This window comes from Gymnoscopelus microlampas (assembly GCF_963454915.1).
Source record: "Gymnoscopelus microlampas genome assembly, chromosome: 15".
Classification (NCBI taxonomy): domain Eukaryota; kingdom Metazoa; phylum Chordata; class Actinopteri; order Myctophiformes; family Myctophidae; genus Gymnoscopelus; species Gymnoscopelus microlampas.
In genome coordinates this window covers 19,691,449-19,708,835 of record NC_139952.1, presented here as the reverse complement: position 1 = coordinate 19,708,835, position 17,387 = coordinate 19,691,449, and the positions used below count along the sequence as shown (strand labels likewise).

The 17,387-nt window shown below is 43.1% G+C and overlaps 2 protein-coding genes across 4 annotated transcripts in view; both read right to left on the bottom strand.

Annotated features, from left to right (window-relative positions):
• Positions 1-17,387, bottom strand: part of casd1 (CAS1 domain containing 1) — a 272,242-nt gene that overhangs the window by 197,178 nt on the left and 57,677 nt on the right. The gene's annotated exons all lie outside the window — the stretch shown is intronic.
• ppp1r9a (protein phosphatase 1, regulatory subunit 9A) overlaps positions 1-17,387 on the bottom strand; it is a 69,536-nt gene that overhangs the window by 32,900 nt on the left and 19,249 nt on the right. For all 3 annotated transcript variants that reach the window (XM_084080937.1, XM_084080936.1, XM_084080938.1), the window contains exons 3-5: positions 7,735-7,867; positions 6,360-6,480; positions 3,537-3,641 (exon numbers count right to left, since the gene is read on the bottom strand). In XM_084080937.1, coding sequence (XP_083937063.1) covers positions 3,537-3,641; positions 6,360-6,480; positions 7,735-7,867 — 359 coding nt within the window. The remainder of the gene's footprint in view (positions 1-3,536; positions 3,642-6,359; positions 6,481-7,734; positions 7,868-17,387) is intronic.

The following is a 17,387-nucleotide window of genomic DNA, read 5'->3' as shown; positions in this document are numbered from 1 at the left end:
CACACACACAACACAACACAACACAACACATGCACACCACGCTTGCACGCATGCACGCACGCATGTACACACGTCACACACACGCACAGAGGTGCTTCATTTCCAAGAGCAGAACCCTGGCTTTACTCATAAACCCTTTTTCTTTTTCAATTAACAAAGAGTGCACATCAAAATCTGTTTTTACTGTAACTCTTGGGAGTGTAAAACTTCCACATTCTCTAAGATTTAATCAAACTTGTGTGGTGTAAAATCTATGATCGGGGATCTTTAAGGCTTTAGGGCTTCAAGGCCCTCAAATCAAGTCTTGTTTGTTTTTGTGACTGATTCTACTGAAAGAAAGTGCTCCGTTCCTCTTCTCTGCTCTGCTCTCACTTCCCTCTTAGCCTGGAAACCAGACCAATCTGGCCATGCCAGTCTACTTCCCCTCACTCTTCACTTGAGGACAAAAGGAAAGGAAAGATGCAGAACGGAGAGGTGAAGAGCGAGGGTGATGGAAGATGGAGTAATGCCTCAATTATACTCCGTCATACGATGTACAGTAAGTGTACTTAATGTAGGCTATAGATAGACAGTATATACCGTCTATAAGTCTTATATACAGTACCTTCTATTAATAAGTGTGCCACAAATGTATACTGTATACCTTCAATAAATCTGATAAACATTTTTTACATAATTTCCCAAAGATGTTCTCTCCAGGTGGTCTGTATGACAGGAGGACCTTTAAAAGGTGAGTTTTCACAACAGAAGCTGGGGGGGGGGGGTCTCTCTGTGGAACTGAACACAGTTCTAGATTGATTTGCTAGGAAGTCAGGGTTAAATATAGTTGAAACTGCAGAACTAGGACAGTGGGCCATAAAACCTCCAGTGATCAGCGAGCGGAAGGATTTACTGAGACGGACGAAGAGGAGGAGGAGTAGCATCAGCGTATGAGAGAGGATAGATTAAGAGGGAAATGTATGTTAAGCGAAAAAAGAGGCAGAGAGAGAAGGGTTTGATGATACCTTCGGGCAGAACTATTACTCTGCTGTGAGTGATAGCTGGGCACAGTTAACATGCACACGACTGCTCTGTGATTACCTAGTTAGTCATTAGCAATGGCATAACTTCATCAGTCAGTCAGTCAGTCAGTCAGTCAGTCATATCCGTTTATAAGGCTGGCCATACATGAAAAATAGCTGGACCTAAGCTATATCCTGTTGTGCCAAAGTCAATATAAGAAAGACAAACAACATCCATCCAGCCATTACCAGGATCACTGACGTAATACTGTACACATCTTCATTCAGACACTGTCTACATTAACATTATACAGTATGTCAGGGTTCCCCAATTACTTTTCCCCAAGGGCCAAATTATGTCTCAGGTACCAAGCCGAGGGCCAGGAGCATTGTGCGAAGCACAATGAATTTGTTTTTTATTCGTTCTTTTTCTCTAATCGAGCTAATTTGACAGTGTTATTTTAGGCCTGGGATTCTTAAATCTTGTGTTGAGGGTCACACAAGGAAAAAATGCACTCTGATTATTATTTTATACTTATTTTGTTTCCAACTATTTACTTAAAATATTTGGTTGTTTACAGTCTGCTTGAAAAGTAATACAGATTAACAGCAGCCAGTTGTGCATACTGAAAATCTAAATAAGTCCAGAATCAACAATTTAATTGCAGATGTGTTTGTTAGTCTGCTTGAACAGTAATACAGAATTACAGATATCATTTCTTAAAAAAAAAAAAAATTCTAAACATCTTTTTTTTCTTCCAATTTTTTTTTATCACAGGAGTCGTCGCGGGCCGGACAGTTGCCTCTCGCGGGCCGCAAATGGCCCGCGGGCCGCCTATTGGGGAACCCAGCAGTATGCTCTCTGTGTCTTGCATCTACTAATAGGTAGGTAAATATTGGGTTTTTGGGTGAACAAGTCACTTGGGAAAAAGGAGTAGCAATGAAAACCAAAATGAAATAAAATACAACTACTACTGTATATTGGGTCTTCCCTATATTACCGTATGTCCCACTCCAGTGGAGAAGCTAAACCTACAAACTTGCTGTCACCACTTGATGTACTAAGCTGTTTGCTAAAAATATTATTTGACAAAGTGTCTGCATTCCCTGAAAGGAAAGGAAGCTTTATCCGTCAGAGTGTAGACCAGGCAGTTGAGGCCCAGAGAGTGTGTGTTTACAACAGATCGATGCAGTAGATGTCCTTCACACCACCACCTGTCATTCTGGCTGTGATAAGTCTCAGGGGGGTTCGGGGTTACAAAAAGTAATTGACCACCGACTGTACGGATTATTTAATGGCAATAAAAGTCTCACCACACAGTAAAATCCTCATAGATTATTTAACTCAGAGAGAGTGAGACCTGTTAAGTCCATTTGTAACCCTTGGAGTTACAAATGGACGGATTAACGCTGAGCATTTTACTGTGCACTCTACAGTGGATGGATGGATAATACATAAGGAAACTATGGAGACATCTGTTAAAACAGGAGGTGATAAGCAAGTCAAGAAGAAAAAAATGAGTTTACAGAGAAAGAGTAAACTGAGGATTCAAATGGATCAGGGAGAGCGAGAGCGAGAGCGAGAAGAAAACACAACCCCATACGCTACCAAACCAGGAAAACAAGTACTGTATATTGATGACTCAAAGTGTTAGATAATGCGTCTTCATAGTCATACCGCCCAGAACTGGCTTCCCAAATCAAAGCCTTCCTGCCATGCTGTGTGTCTATTGTCTGGCTCTCTGCTGTTTTTGGCTGCCAAACACTGACTAGACTCTTCTCAAAAACACGGGAGTCTTTAGGCACATTTCAGATATTGAGATGAGGTTAAAGGGTCTGCTAGTTCTCATTGGCACTATGCCACAGCCCAGGCACAGCTTCTTAATGCAGCTTTTTACTAAGTGCTGTAGCTCATACAGTATGCTGATGAATGCCATGTACAATTTTACAGTAAAGCAGTTGGCTAAAATGATGAAAGATATGATTTTCTTATGACTGACCTTATTTAAATAATGCTGTATGTAATCTGCAAAGAGATCATTCGGTGTCTTGATGAAAAGTGAACCTGTCTGTAGCTTTAAAAAAAAATACATGACTCAGTCATGTATACCAGCTTGCTTTCTGTTTTCTCTGATTTGTCTCGCATAATCTGGCAACACTGCTAGTGGCTCCCCATTGGCTTAGACCTGTTGCTTACTTCTCTCGCAGAATCTGGCAACACTGCAATAGAGGCGAGAGGCGTGTCTAGTACCATAGCTTGGGAGGACGAGACCGCCCTTTCAGAGTATGGGAAAGTATCCCCATTGGACAGGCAATGATGAAAAAGTGTCAAGAAAGTGTTGAGAAAGTGTTGACTAGACTCAGTCTCTTCTTAGACCAGCGTGCTTTGCAAGCTGGTAAAAAGAAGCTACTTAGGGCTAATAGTTTAAATCTGTTTATTTGTCTCAAAACGTGCGTGTGTGCGTGTATGCGTGTGTGTGTGTGTGTGCGCGTGTGTGCGTGCGTGCGTGCGTGCGTGCATGCATGTGACCTTACCGGACAACTCCTGCTGTGTTTCGGAGGACAGAGGCAGCAAAGCTCTGTGTGACTCCCACCAGACTGGTGCCATCAACCTCCACAATCTGGTCGTTGACTTTGATCCTGACATGCAAACACACACAAAGGACAGCTGTCATTCCTAAGCTCGTGTGCGTATGCGATTGTCTCAGGAATAACCCATACAGCAAAAACAACATTCATCTCACATGATATGTTATACGCAATATCGATACTGTACTGTATCATCCTGCTGTGACAATGGAAATGTGATAATGTCACACTGCCAAAACACATTATTGGTGAGAAATGGAATACCCTTACACGCTTCGGGCAGCCATCTTGCTTTTTCAGAACGATTCATGACAGCGATGGGGAAAACCACTGCAAGAAGTATGCATCACGAGCGTCACACAAACAATTCCATGATTACGGTGCAAGAGTATTGCCTTTCCAACAGACAAAAGAGAGCAGGCTCAGGGGCATTTAGGAAGGCTAAGTGTACGTATACTGTAACCTGCGTTTTACCGGTCAGTTTGGTTACATTTGTACACTTTCAGATTTACTTGATGAATTAACACTGAGGATTTGACTGTGTAGCATATTGCCTCAGGCCAGCATCTCAGGTCTGCTCTGCAGAGGACATAATATTAATGTAATCATGTTAATGTTTAATATTAATGTTCAGGTAATCTGACATTAGAATAGACCATGATGTATTGTGACATGTTTGAGTTTGTATGCTGTGTGTGTAGGACAGTTTAATCTCAACTCCCGCTTGCTGCAGTGCTGGCAGCAGGCAGCCGGCAGAATGCTAATCTGTTGCAAGGCTCCAAATCCATACGATTTTAAACACTGACATAATGAGCCAATGAATCAATAATTAGACAATCAATGGTTCAATCAATCAACTGTTCAATCAATCAACTAATCAACTGATCAATGGATCAATGGGTCTATCTTTTTCTGTCTTTCTCAAAACTCTCGTTGAAGCTAAATGACAAGCAAGGAGAAACTAGCCACTTTTTGTTTTTACACCCCTAACCTCCAGTTCTAGTAAACACACACAACCCACAGAGCCGATCATTTTGAGCACTTGCGAGTTTGCTGCCTTGCTCAGTGGCACTTTGCCATGGCACTTGGCAAAGTGTAGACGTCTTCCATACACTGTTCCATTCCATGCAATCGGGCACAACTGCAGACAGTCACCCCTTGTGTTGGACGAGGAGCCGCGCCTGTGGCGCCGCTCTCCCAGCATGCAGCAGTGTCAGCGTGCGCGTCAATCTGCCCGTGGGGTTGAACACATCAGGCACGGCTGTCATGTGAATGTATACAGACATGTCAGACTGACAGGTAGACAGAAGGAGAGAGCGAGGTGGCTGCCTATCAAAGCTGCAAACTCAATCACATGGTGACCTTCACAGGAACATGACTCTGGCTGTATCTTAATCTGCTGCTGTCTCTCTGATTGATGTAGAGAGAGAGAGAGAGAGAGAGAGAGAGAGAGAGAGAGAGAGAGGAAAAGGAGAGGTAGGTACCAAAAACCATAACGAAGATATCACGCTGTAGATTCTATACATTACCCTTTCCCCCCTGACTCTAGTCTCTACCCCTACACGCAAAGGTCATACAATGCCTATTTGTCTGCCTACTAGAGAGAGAGAGAGTGTGTGTGTGTGTGTGTGTGTGTGTGTGTGTGTGTGTGTGTGTGTGTGTGTGTGTGTGTGTGTGTGTGTGTGTGTGTGTGTGTCAGACCATTAAGAGCTCTGTAGCGATTGAGGCAATGATGGAAGGAAATTACATTCTGTCTAGCAACACCTCACCACCCGCCCCCTGCCCTTCTACCAGCTTACCAGAGAGGAACCACATGTCTGTTACGTGGCGCTGTCCTACTGTTTGATTTGTGGTGTGCATGTACAGTACATGTATGTTACAGTAAGTTGTGGTGTGTGTGTGTGTGTGTGTGTGTGTGTGTGTGTGTGTGTGTGTGTGTGTGTGTGTGTGTGTGTGTGTGTGTGTGTGAGTGAGAGAGAGAGCGTGTGAGTGTGAGAGAGAGAGTGTGTGTGTGCCTTCTTGTGGGGATTTTTTTTAATCTTACATTTTATAGGGAACATGACATTCTTCATGTGGAAGTGTGCACAGGGCTGCTGGTGCTCAATACACAAAGCTACCAATCTCTATCCACTATTATATGTAGCTACCGAAACATTCCCACAGGAAACAACTCCAGTACATTAAGGTTCCTCATGCATACACAGAGCAACACAGCTGTCATAATGCACTGAGTACTTATGGCATATTTAATCTGTTTAAGTTAAAAGTTGAGAGCAGAGGAAGCTAACCCACAATAGCCTGCTAGGGAGCCGTCATCGCTTCCATAACCCCAGCTTTAGTGCTTACAGTGTTGTTCACAGTTGACAATAAACAAACCAGCATGAATGCGCTCGCACACACGCAAAATAATATGAGTGCAAATTCATAGCCTGCTCTTTCCCTTTTTACACACAGGCACAAACATACACCTCCACATGCAGCCTGTCTGATGACTGCACCGGCACGTCTGGCAGTCTCTCTTTTATGTTTGAGGCTGTACGGCTCCCTCTGTTCCGATCCTGAACCCATGCTGCTTAATCTGACAAGGCCAGGGCACGATGAAACCATGCACACGTGTGATAGAGAGGTTTGGCGTTTGCATCAGGGAGAAGTATTTAAGGGAATATCTGCATGTTGGGTGAGCTGTAAACAGAATCTACTGTACATCTAAAACTACAGACGTAAGCTTGTCACTACTACGACCACAGCCAATCAGAGAACAGCTCTCACCTGTCATCCCTCTCTGCGGCTCCGCCCTCAATAACAGTCTTGACGAAGATGCCCAGTTTCTCCAGGCCAGCATCGGCCCCAACACCCATCCCGATGATGCTGATGCCCAGCCCATCTTCATCTACAAACACACAGAACACAGTTAGACAGGAAGCCTTTTATTTATCTATTTTCATTTATTATGTATGTGTTTTTTCAGGCTTTTTTTTACTGATAGTTACAGTATATAGGCTAGAGACAGAAAACGGGGAGAGAGAGAGAGAGAGAGTCAGGAAGTGACATGCAGTAACGGTCCACTGGCCCGGGAATCGAACCACATCCTACGTCCTACGTTTCAAGAGTTGCAGGCCAAAGTATTAAGCAACCTGTGTTATAGCGCAACCATGAGGCCGATTCGAAACATTTGGGGTGGGGGGTTTTCCTTCTCTACTGGATGTGCGTGTGCAACATTTCAGGTCAATCAGTCCAGCGGTGCCTGAGATTAGCTGCTCACAGACAGAAAGGCAGAGGGACGTACACATAAAGGGCTAAAACATAATCCCCGGCGCCGGGCGTTCCGGCCTGGCAGAGATCATAAGATGTGAAAACTTATGACAATTTCCCCAATAAGGATGCCAAGGTTAATGTGGTTAAATTAATGCGGCCAATTAACTGGATGTGTGTGAGTGGGTACACCACTCTGTGTGCGTCAGGGTTAGGACCTCCAATACAACTGCACCCATCCTGATAATGGCGGGTGGGGGGGGGGGGTAAATTTGGACGGAACGCAGCAAGAATGGATGGACAGATGGATGGATGAATACGCTCAGACAAATGGATAACAGAGCCATTGATTTATTAATGGAGAGGGGCAGAGGGTGATTTCCTGAACACACAGCCAGGGGCTTCACAGAAAAAGGGGAAACGTGCAGCGTAGGGGAAACTCTCCTCCAGTGAGGAATCCAGCCCCTTCTCCCTCTGCCATCCTGTATTAATGATTCACAAGCCGGTCTGGTATTACATAACACCAGAGTGGATGGAGGAATCCTAAAATGTATGCTAGTCATGCTATTTCGGGTTTGAAGAAAATACTGAACCCGAATCGAATAACCCTCTGACAAACACATAAAGAAGGGAAGGAGGTTTAATTTCAATTCCTTGCAGTCCACAGAGAAAGAGGACAGCAAACGCTCTGTTAGAATTGAATAGCAACATTCTATTAAATCTAAATATTCTATTAAGGTTCAACATAATCTTAGGACATAGCCTAACAACTGTTTCTTTTTTTCCAACAGGACAGAAAAAGAAGAATTTTGAACTGACAATAAATAAAGAATGAATGAAATAAAGAATGGCTGACCTCATTCAAAACCAAACAATCTCATTTGCTTCTCACCTTTCTCCAGCTCCACAGGGAAGAGCTCCAGCTTCTCCACCCTTTTTTCCAGCTCGTACTCGGCCGACGATGCCACCGGGTCCACTTCCTCATTGCGTCGGTCGTAGTCCTCGTTAGAGTAGGTGTGGAACACCTGGGGACGGAGCGCAATGAGTTACACCACAAACATATTGAGTTTTCTGTGGTTCTTTGGGCTGTTTGAGGTGCTATATTACAATTTACAATGTAAGCAAATCTCATTCTTTCATCATAACACCACATGTCTGAGTGACATGTGGTGTAACAACAGCGGTGTCACATACTATAGCCTACATCACTGTGTTCAATTAATAATAATAATGATAATTAATATTATTATTGTGTAGGTCAGTCGGAGTGTCTTATCGTTTACAAATGGATACGGTAAATTAACACTGAGGATTTTACTGTGATAAAGGATTCCATGGTCAATGCTAGGTGATGTTGGATGATGGATCTATTTCAATAGGATTCTGTTGGGCACCATTACAGGGCAGTATGTTTCAAACAAACAATGATAACGGAGGGTAAAATAACAATCTCTACAACTACTTTTGAGTCTCTTTTTTCCCCTACAACCCAAACTATAAAATATTGCCAATAAGCTAAGCAAGATAAAGTAGCAGCGCCATATATCATTGCTACTGCACGTACTCTCCACTATTCGATGGTGTAATGAAGAGAAAAGTAATTAGATCAATGGCATGTAGGAGGACCATGCCAACTTAACTACTTAACCTGGTTTATTTTGGGCAAGTCATTATAGGAGAAAGAATTCCAAAAATAGCAGCTCTACAAGCTCACAAACTGATACGACACGTGATCTTGTAGACTGGCTATTATTACTATGTGTGATATTTAGAAGTATACGGTATAGGGCTTAAGTGGTTAAACCCTTGTCTGATATGTCTGCACTGGCCATTTCTTCTGGCAAGGAGCCTCTCTTCCACAACAAGAGCCGCTGTCACTTCCAATCTCATCACAGCCAAGTGCTCAGTCAGACCACCACTCACTGCACTGGAGTGGTGAGAGAGGGACGGGCGGGTGTGTGTGCATGGGCTGGTTAAAAAGTGCACGCTCTTGTCACGGGTACTGCAGACCTCTGCAGAAAACTGATGACCCATCTGTGTGTACGTTAATCTGGCTCTCGCAAACATGGATGGACACACACACAAACACCTGCAACCCCTGCCGCCTGACTGACTGCAGCTGCTGTTATTAATAACCATCATTTATTTGAGTCAGGAACAAGTGACATTTGCCAAACGGCGGCAATCACATCGTGTCCCATGTAACCGTGGGCTTTGATTGAGAGAGATTCACAGCAGTCATTACAAACCCTCCATCCACCGATATCATTCACAATGCCCACACGTCAATAACAAGAAGATGAATAACACCTTTTTGTGCTGCACCTGTTACACATTAGCAAAATGAACAACAAAATAAAAATACCACAATAGAGATTTGCTCTGGACTGATGTCCCTGTAAAATGCGCGTGTGTAAAACAAGATCTGTGTCTCGTGTGTCCAGTAAAGCTGGATCTAGATTAAACATTAGCGCCCCACCCACACTGGAGGATGCAGCTGGCTCAAAAATCTATTGGCTGTGTGCAGAGAGTGAAAGAGGGCAGAGTGCCCAAAGGCAGATAGTACATCTGAACAATGAGGAAGTTGGCCTCGTTTATCAATACTTGATCAATATTTGAGTATGTTTGGTGCATTGAAAGAGAGTCCGCCTGGTGGCTCGGTCAATTAGTGCTCTGACCACATAAATGAATCTGGCTCAGGTCCTGTGATGCAATCTCATCTCCTCGTCTCATCTAATAAAGCAGAAGTGGATTGAAGTGGATGCATTTCTCTTTACATGTCCCAAATAACATGCTAGAAAAATAAGGACCAAGGACACTTTGATGTTGACTGATCAAAGGTGTGCCGAGGAGCCAAAGGTAGATGTAGCTGGTGCTCTGTTAAGGTGTATTAGGTGATGTTCACGCAGCATGTACACACTGAAGCTAGCACGTGATGCTACCAGTGAGTGCTCTCCTCTCTTGTGTTTCTCTTCTATCCATGACCTCCCTATCATCAATCATTTAGTGTGATCAACAGCCCTGCATTATTAAGGCAGGCACACACACACACACACACACACACACACACACACACACACACAGCTGCGTGCATGCACACGCGAACAGCCGCACACACCTCCTTGTGCTGCTCTATTGTACTTGTGAGGACGTGTGACTGATTTCCATTGGCTATATTCATTCCATAACGTCTAACCACCACCTATACATGACTAACCAAACTTAGACTTAATGTCAAGTCAAGAGCTAGGCAGAAAGCATGTGTGTGTGTGCGTGTGTGTGTGTGTGTGTGTGTGTGAGAGAGAGAGAGAGAGAATTTCACCCCAAAGCTAACATTTCCTATGTGGAAGTATATTTCTGACAGAAAATGCGCAATTCTTGTGGGTTTTTCCCCTTCAGTTGCAATGTAACACAGCCCTGTACATACACATTATTTGTATTCCCTTTTAATTGTACACATTATTTTGTTTTTATTGTTGCTTTGGCAATGTAAACATGTTTTCTCAGGCCAATAAAGCCCTGTTGAATTGAGAGAGAGAGCGCGCAAGCCATGAACTGCAGGTTTCAGAGGAGTAGCGGAAAAATGCTCCGCTTGTTTGTTTTTGTTGTGCAAAACATCAGATTCCTGCAGACTACTGCCACCCTTTGGCATGGAGCTATTTCCTGTCACGCAGGCGCACAACAGTCCCATCAGCCGACCGTCTGTGTGGTGTGTACTCAGTGTGCAAACAGTTTCAGACCCAAACTGATCTCCCAATGTTTAGCATGTAGTAGTCAGGACACCTCAGCATGGTGTGTAGAGGCCTCAAAAGTCTTAACCCTAAAACAGCCTCTTGCAAAAGTGAGGACCATCAACTGAACTCATGTTCAGTTATTTTCCTCATCTCATTTAGTTATGTGTACTGCTGTATTGTCATAAATACAGCAGTACACATAATCGCACACACATAAAGTACACACACACACACACACACACACACACACACACACACACACACACACACACACACACACACACACACACACACACACACACACACACACACACACACACACACAAATGCGTGCGACGTACTGCACATTACCCTTGCACTCACCCTCACACACAGTGACAGTGCTGACGAGTGCTAACCCCGGATGCTCACCCCAGCTCTCGCCCTGTCCTGGATGTTACTATTGGCAGACACCACACCACTTAAAGTCTCCTCTCAGCAGTCGTTCTGTACTCTCTACATCTGTACATTAGCACACAGCCAGGGGCAGGATGTAGAGAGATGGAGAGCCAGAGAGAGAGGGAGGGAGAGAGAGAGAGAAACAGAGAGAAACAGAGAGAAAAAACAGAGACAGAGAGAAGGGGGAGAGAGCGTGCACAAGAGAAAGAGTGAGGGAGAGAGAGATAATAATAAAGAGACAGAGGCCTACCCCAGAGGAAGAGAGATGAGGGGAAGAACCAGGAGCAAGGTGTGAGTGGGGGGCAGAAGAGATATATAGTGATATCAAAGGAGATTAGAAAAGGACAGAGGGGGAGGTGGAAGAGAACAGAGCGCCAGGCAGACAGAAAAAAAGAGCTGAATGAGTGACAGAGCAGAAGAGAGGAAGGACAGTGATAAAAATGAAAGAGCACACACACAAAGGGAGCAGAAGCGAAGGTCTGAGGGAGAGAAAAGAGAAACAGACAGAGATACAGAGAGAGAGAGACACAGGTAGAGAGTAACAACTAATGACAGAAAGAGCCAGCGATGGAGAGAGAGAGAAATAAGCACAATAAACGGGACAGGGACATGAGGAGACTGTGAGTTTAGAGGGCAGAGCGATAGCGTATGAGTGTCTTTAACCTTGGCAGTACATGCTAGGATACTGCTGCCTGGGCTGGTTGTGTGTGGCACTGGGGAGATGATGTTCAGAGAGCTGCAGTTCAGAACGCCAAGCCTGCTTTTGGTGAACAGCTGTGGTCACCGTTTAGCCTGATTTGTACATTTTGTAGGGCTGTCATTTGCAAGCATGCAAACACCACTGTACAACCAACTACTGTATAAAGCATTTCAATTCTGACCTGTACACTCCATGACCTTTGAACCTTCGTAAACCGTTCCCCATGTCGTGCATGCCCCCTTTTACCTTCTGCCGTTTGTTTTATTTGTATTTTGGTTACATTTTATGCTGACTTAACTCTCATGTTGTAACCTACTGTTATTGCCCGTTATCATTTTAAACTGTATTTGTATGCTGTACACAGTGTACAGCACTTTTGGTCTGTACAGTGGTTGTTTTTAAATGTGCTTTATAAATAGGATTTCATATTTGGTTTATTGTAGAATTGATTCAATCAAGGCTTGTTCAGAAGCTTGATTTGAGTAAAGACATAAGGCACTTTACCACTGTACTGTACAAACCCTGGAGATTATATCAACAGAGACATGTCAATTTGGTCCTGAGTTTGAGAAGAGCTCAAGAGCGGTGTTTGCGTTACTCCTCCAGGGGTCTATAGGCCTCCTCCTGTTTTCCACCTACACTAAATATTTTAGCAGAATGTTCGTCCCAGAATAGGGACGCAAGGGTTCATGTGGTCATGGAAGTGATGTATTTTACACATCACTTCCATTTGCATCGATAACCATTTGAAATCCATGTTTCTATAAACCGTGATAATACCAACAAATCTCAAATGTAATGCTGCTGAGGCAGGCCATTATTCAGTATTGGGCTATTGTAATTTCATTTGTTACGGAAGCAGCAACGCACAACGACACACAACACCATTCAAAACGAAATTGGAAAAGAGCATTACAACAGCCAACCTCAGTGTGTCTGCCCTCTGGGGCTGAACTGAAATGGTGTTTTAAAATGTGTGTGTGTTGGGGGGGTTAAGCAAAACCATTTACATGTAAATATATTCGTTGGCCCTAGCTGGAGTTTTCGGGAATAACTCTGAAGCGCAACACTGCTGTCACATGAAAAGGCTTGTTGCTCCGAAACAAAGTAAGCTTTTCAGAAATTCAGGGGGGGAAATCTCCACGGACACACATTTCTGAAATCATACAACAAGCTTCTGGAGGCAAAAATAGCTCACACGACATGGTGTGAGCTTGTAGATTAGCCATTTTCACTAAACGTACTACAATTATAGTGAAGTGATTAAACATTTCAGGTGAATGCCATTGCGCGCACAGTCATTCGTTTCATTTCAATAAACACATACATTAATATGCATAAATATACTAATAATGCATGGACAAACGTGTGCACACACATCATTCACTGAGATCTGATGTAGCCTACAAGCCCTACAGTATGTGCTGGAGGATCAGCATCGCTAAGCCCACTTTCTACTTACTCCTCTTCATCCACCCCCATTTCCATCGCTCATCCACGGAGGACCCCGATCAATACCACTGACAACACGTACATGCTCACACACCGTCACATCATCTGCACACACCCACATACTCTTCTTTCTAATGCAGATACTGACGCCTGATGCGACGTGTAGATTGTAGCTATTTTCAGCGCTTGGGTCATCCAGATCTCAGGAACCTCGTTCTATCCAACATGGCAGAGAGTGGGGAGTGGCCAGCTTACATAGACACACTTTGCACATGAAATATCCGTCTTAATCCATTGATGCAAATATCTGGACGAGGAACCAATCCCTTGAATGAAACGGAGCCTTGATTCTCACTCTGAATGTAATGTAATCATATGTTCTGTCTCCCTCTCTCTCTCTCTCTCTCTCTTGCTCACTGGATTGTTTGTGTGTAGGCATATAGCTGTGAATGTATGCATGGCCTGTTCAAGTACCATACAGGTACTTGAACAATATACAAAACAAAATAATACCCCTGGCCATGGGCAGCCCTGTAGGGCTCATGTGTTGAATCAGTATTCATGTCTGGCTACTTTATACTGAGTCAAATCATGATTCTGTCCGTCTCTCTGGTTGTCTTGCAGACAGTCTGTTTACTCGTTCTGTGAGTCTCTCCAGCTGGCTTAAGTTGCTGCCTCTACTGTACAGCGACGGGGAGGGGAAGTGGTCAAAAAAAGAAAAAGTGGAGGGAGGGGATGAGAGAGAGAGTAGTGTGATGGATTTGGTAGGTCACCTGGGATGGAGGGAGGGGAAAAGAGGAGGGCAGGAGAGAGGAGAGGAGAGCAGGAGGGCAGGGTGTAGTAAGCTCTAAGAGTAGAATGGAACAGAGGTTTTGGCGAGAGGGGGAGAGAGAGAGAGGGAAAGAGAGAGAGTCACTCACATGGTTCACAGGCTACAGGCTGCAGACAGTGGGACTATTGAACAGTGAAACAGGCAATGAGACAGCACGAAAGAAAGGGGGGGGGGCTTGGGCATAAAATAAAGTGCAGTGAGGTGGTGTTTGGAGGAGGGGATATCTTTTTTTCTCTTTCTTCTCCCTTCTCTAGGCATTTTGATTCACCACCCAAGATACTTGGCCGCATGTCCAGCTGAGTGTCACTGAAGCTATTTAACGAAGAGAGCCTTGGGCATGCCAGTGCCTGTGGCCTGGCCCCTTTGCATCATACTCCACACAGTGGATAGTGCCGCCATGGGCAAGAAGAGCCTGAAGTCCCAGCAGAGAGGTTCTATCACTGTGGTACATACCCTGGCCTGCAGGGCCTGCAGGGCATAATAATAATTATTCATTAATGAATAGTTGATAAAAAATGTTTTTAAAATAAAACAGAAGCCTGCTGCCTGATTTAGCCATCGTTGTTTGAAGGCAACATTTTTATCTCAATGTACAGTACCTGCTGGCAATATTATGTGATTGAGAAGTTCATAAAACGTTTTTTACGGTTTCGCGGCTCATAGACAAGCACAGCTCATTTGTTTGTTTTTTATTATCAAGTGACCCCTCTATAGTCATCTTTGTTATTTGTTTGGTATACAAAAAGTGAATTGGTTCATGTTAGTTAAACCAAAGCATAATTAGCAAAGTTCCATTATCGAGCAAAACTCTTGCACACTTACAAGATGACAGGTGCGTCAGAGAAGACCAAGGGTCTGCATACTTCATTCACAGTGTGTTCCATTATCGGCATGCATTAATGGATTTTAATTCAATTCAAATGTGTAACTTATTAACTGTGCAACCAATATTGGTGAACTACCATTGACTCAGTTAGCTATTCACCTAAGTTTGGCTGTGAGAAGACAATGATATGTATTTAGACCGTTATTGTCCTTTAAGACACTATAAGGCTGCACATTATTGACAGAACAGGGAAAAATCATATACGTTTCCTCCTGAATATACAGTATGAATGGTTGATATACCTGCATGCAGCAGACACAATGTTGTGTTTATCACTTGAAGAAAAATGTTTCAATAATGTGTTGATAGTGTCCACATGTAGCGCACACACAAACGCGTGCCTGCACACATTCTCTCTGTGGCCACAGCTCAGCTAATTTTAAATCCATTACGGTACCTGTGACCACACACACACACACACACACACACACACACACACACACACACACACACACACACACACACACACACACACACACACACACACACACACACACACACACACACACACACACACACACACACGCACGCACAAGAGCTGACAGTTGCTGAGGTGTCTGGATGCTGAAGAGATGAGAAAGGTGCTGATGATAGGGATGAACTCATGTCTTACAAAAATACAGCAAGAGAGACAGGAGAGTATGAGAGAGAAAGAGTGAGAGAAGAAGACAGACAAGACAGCAAACTGATAAACATACAGACAGACATAGATTGCTGTAAAGTGAGAGAAAGAGGACAGTTCTGGACTATATTTCTAGCTTCTCCAAATGTATCCATTCTGCTCCACAAACTACGCCCCCAATTTGAGGAAGTTAACTTAACATTGGCCTTTCCCTGGTCGTTGAGCTGCCAAAAAGTCTTAATGACTCAGCACTCATGTCACTTCAGATGCAGACTAATATGCATACAAAATAAACAACATGTCACGCACACATGCACACATTCACACATAGTTCATACACTGTTTTTTTAAAGTATCATTTTTTCCCCATCCTAATTTGAAAGTTAAAGTCAGTTACAGTGGCTCTCTTTTTAAATGATTGTCTTCAAAAGCAACAGAACTAACGCAAGAACACCACTGAGTACCAAGGTCATACGTACAGTATAGTATGCATACAAAGGATAGACAATCGTAAACAACAATTAGGCTATACTCACTGAATACCTAACGCAAGAACACCACTGACTACCATGGTCATATGCAGTCAATGGATAGACAATTGTATACAACAATTAGGCTACTCACTGAATACCAACAATGGTTTCCTTTATGTTGAGCCTTGGTAATTTATTATAAGTGGGAGGGTAGAATCAGAAACGTGGGAATAACATTGGCAATGCTGACAATAACTTATTGTTAGTTACTGCACACAAACGAACGTGGCTCTTTCATGTACGCCCACTTGATATGGTAATGGTTGTTGTTGTATTTGATTAGCCTGCTACAATGACTTGGCAGTTTGAGACCATGTTTGTCTATTTCTATTTATTTGAATCATTCAGGTATTTACGCAGGCCATTTAAACGCCCATCATGTGCTGTGCATATGGAACACAAATACCACGCAAATGTGATGGAGTTGGTGTCTAGTTACGTAAAGAGACTAGAAATTCTCTTGACAAGGATATATGGAAACAAAAAAAACTATCCAGTCACTCAATATCACCATGTAAGTTTTAATTTCACGGTCATTCATATTCAGTTAAACTCTCCTCTCAACTCGTCTGCATGTGTACTGGATTTATACGGCCCTATTTAAGTCTACAAAACAAGGACATACACCAACTATAAAAAGATAATGGTGAACAATATAGTTATAGACTATAGTTATTGTTATAGTTATAGTGCTCAGTGTGAATGGCCCTTAACGGTGTCTTTACAGGACTCCTTAAAATCAATCAGACGACTGCAGTTGCAGCATATCACTCCAGTTCTTAAATCCTTACACTGGCTGCCTGTGTGTCAAATAATTGATTTCAAAATACTACTATTGGTCTATAAAGCTTTGAATGGTTTAGGGCCAAAATACATTTCTGATCTTGTGCGATATCATGAACTTTCTGTCCCTACAACCAAAAATAAACATAGGGCAGCAGCATTTAGTTTTTATGCTCCACATATCTGGAACAAACTCCCAGAAAACTGCAGGTCTGCTACCACGCTCATTTCTTTTCAAACATAACTAAAGACCTTTCTGTTTGCCGCTGCCTTTGATTGAGTTACTTTTCTTTTTTCCTTTATCTTGTTGTTTTATGCATCCTAATGTCAATGTATAATTGTGTTTCCTTTGCTTGATGTTCTGTGTGTTTTTGTTTTGCTGTAATTTATGTTGAAACTGTACATTTATAACAGGTGTAATGTCACAAATGTCAAAGGCATTTTACAAGGAACTTACAACATGGTTTCAACATGATATATTTAAAGAGGACCTTAAATAACCAACTGTTTTACAGTGTCTAATGACAAAGATCCTGACTATGTATTGGAAGCAGATAAGCATGTA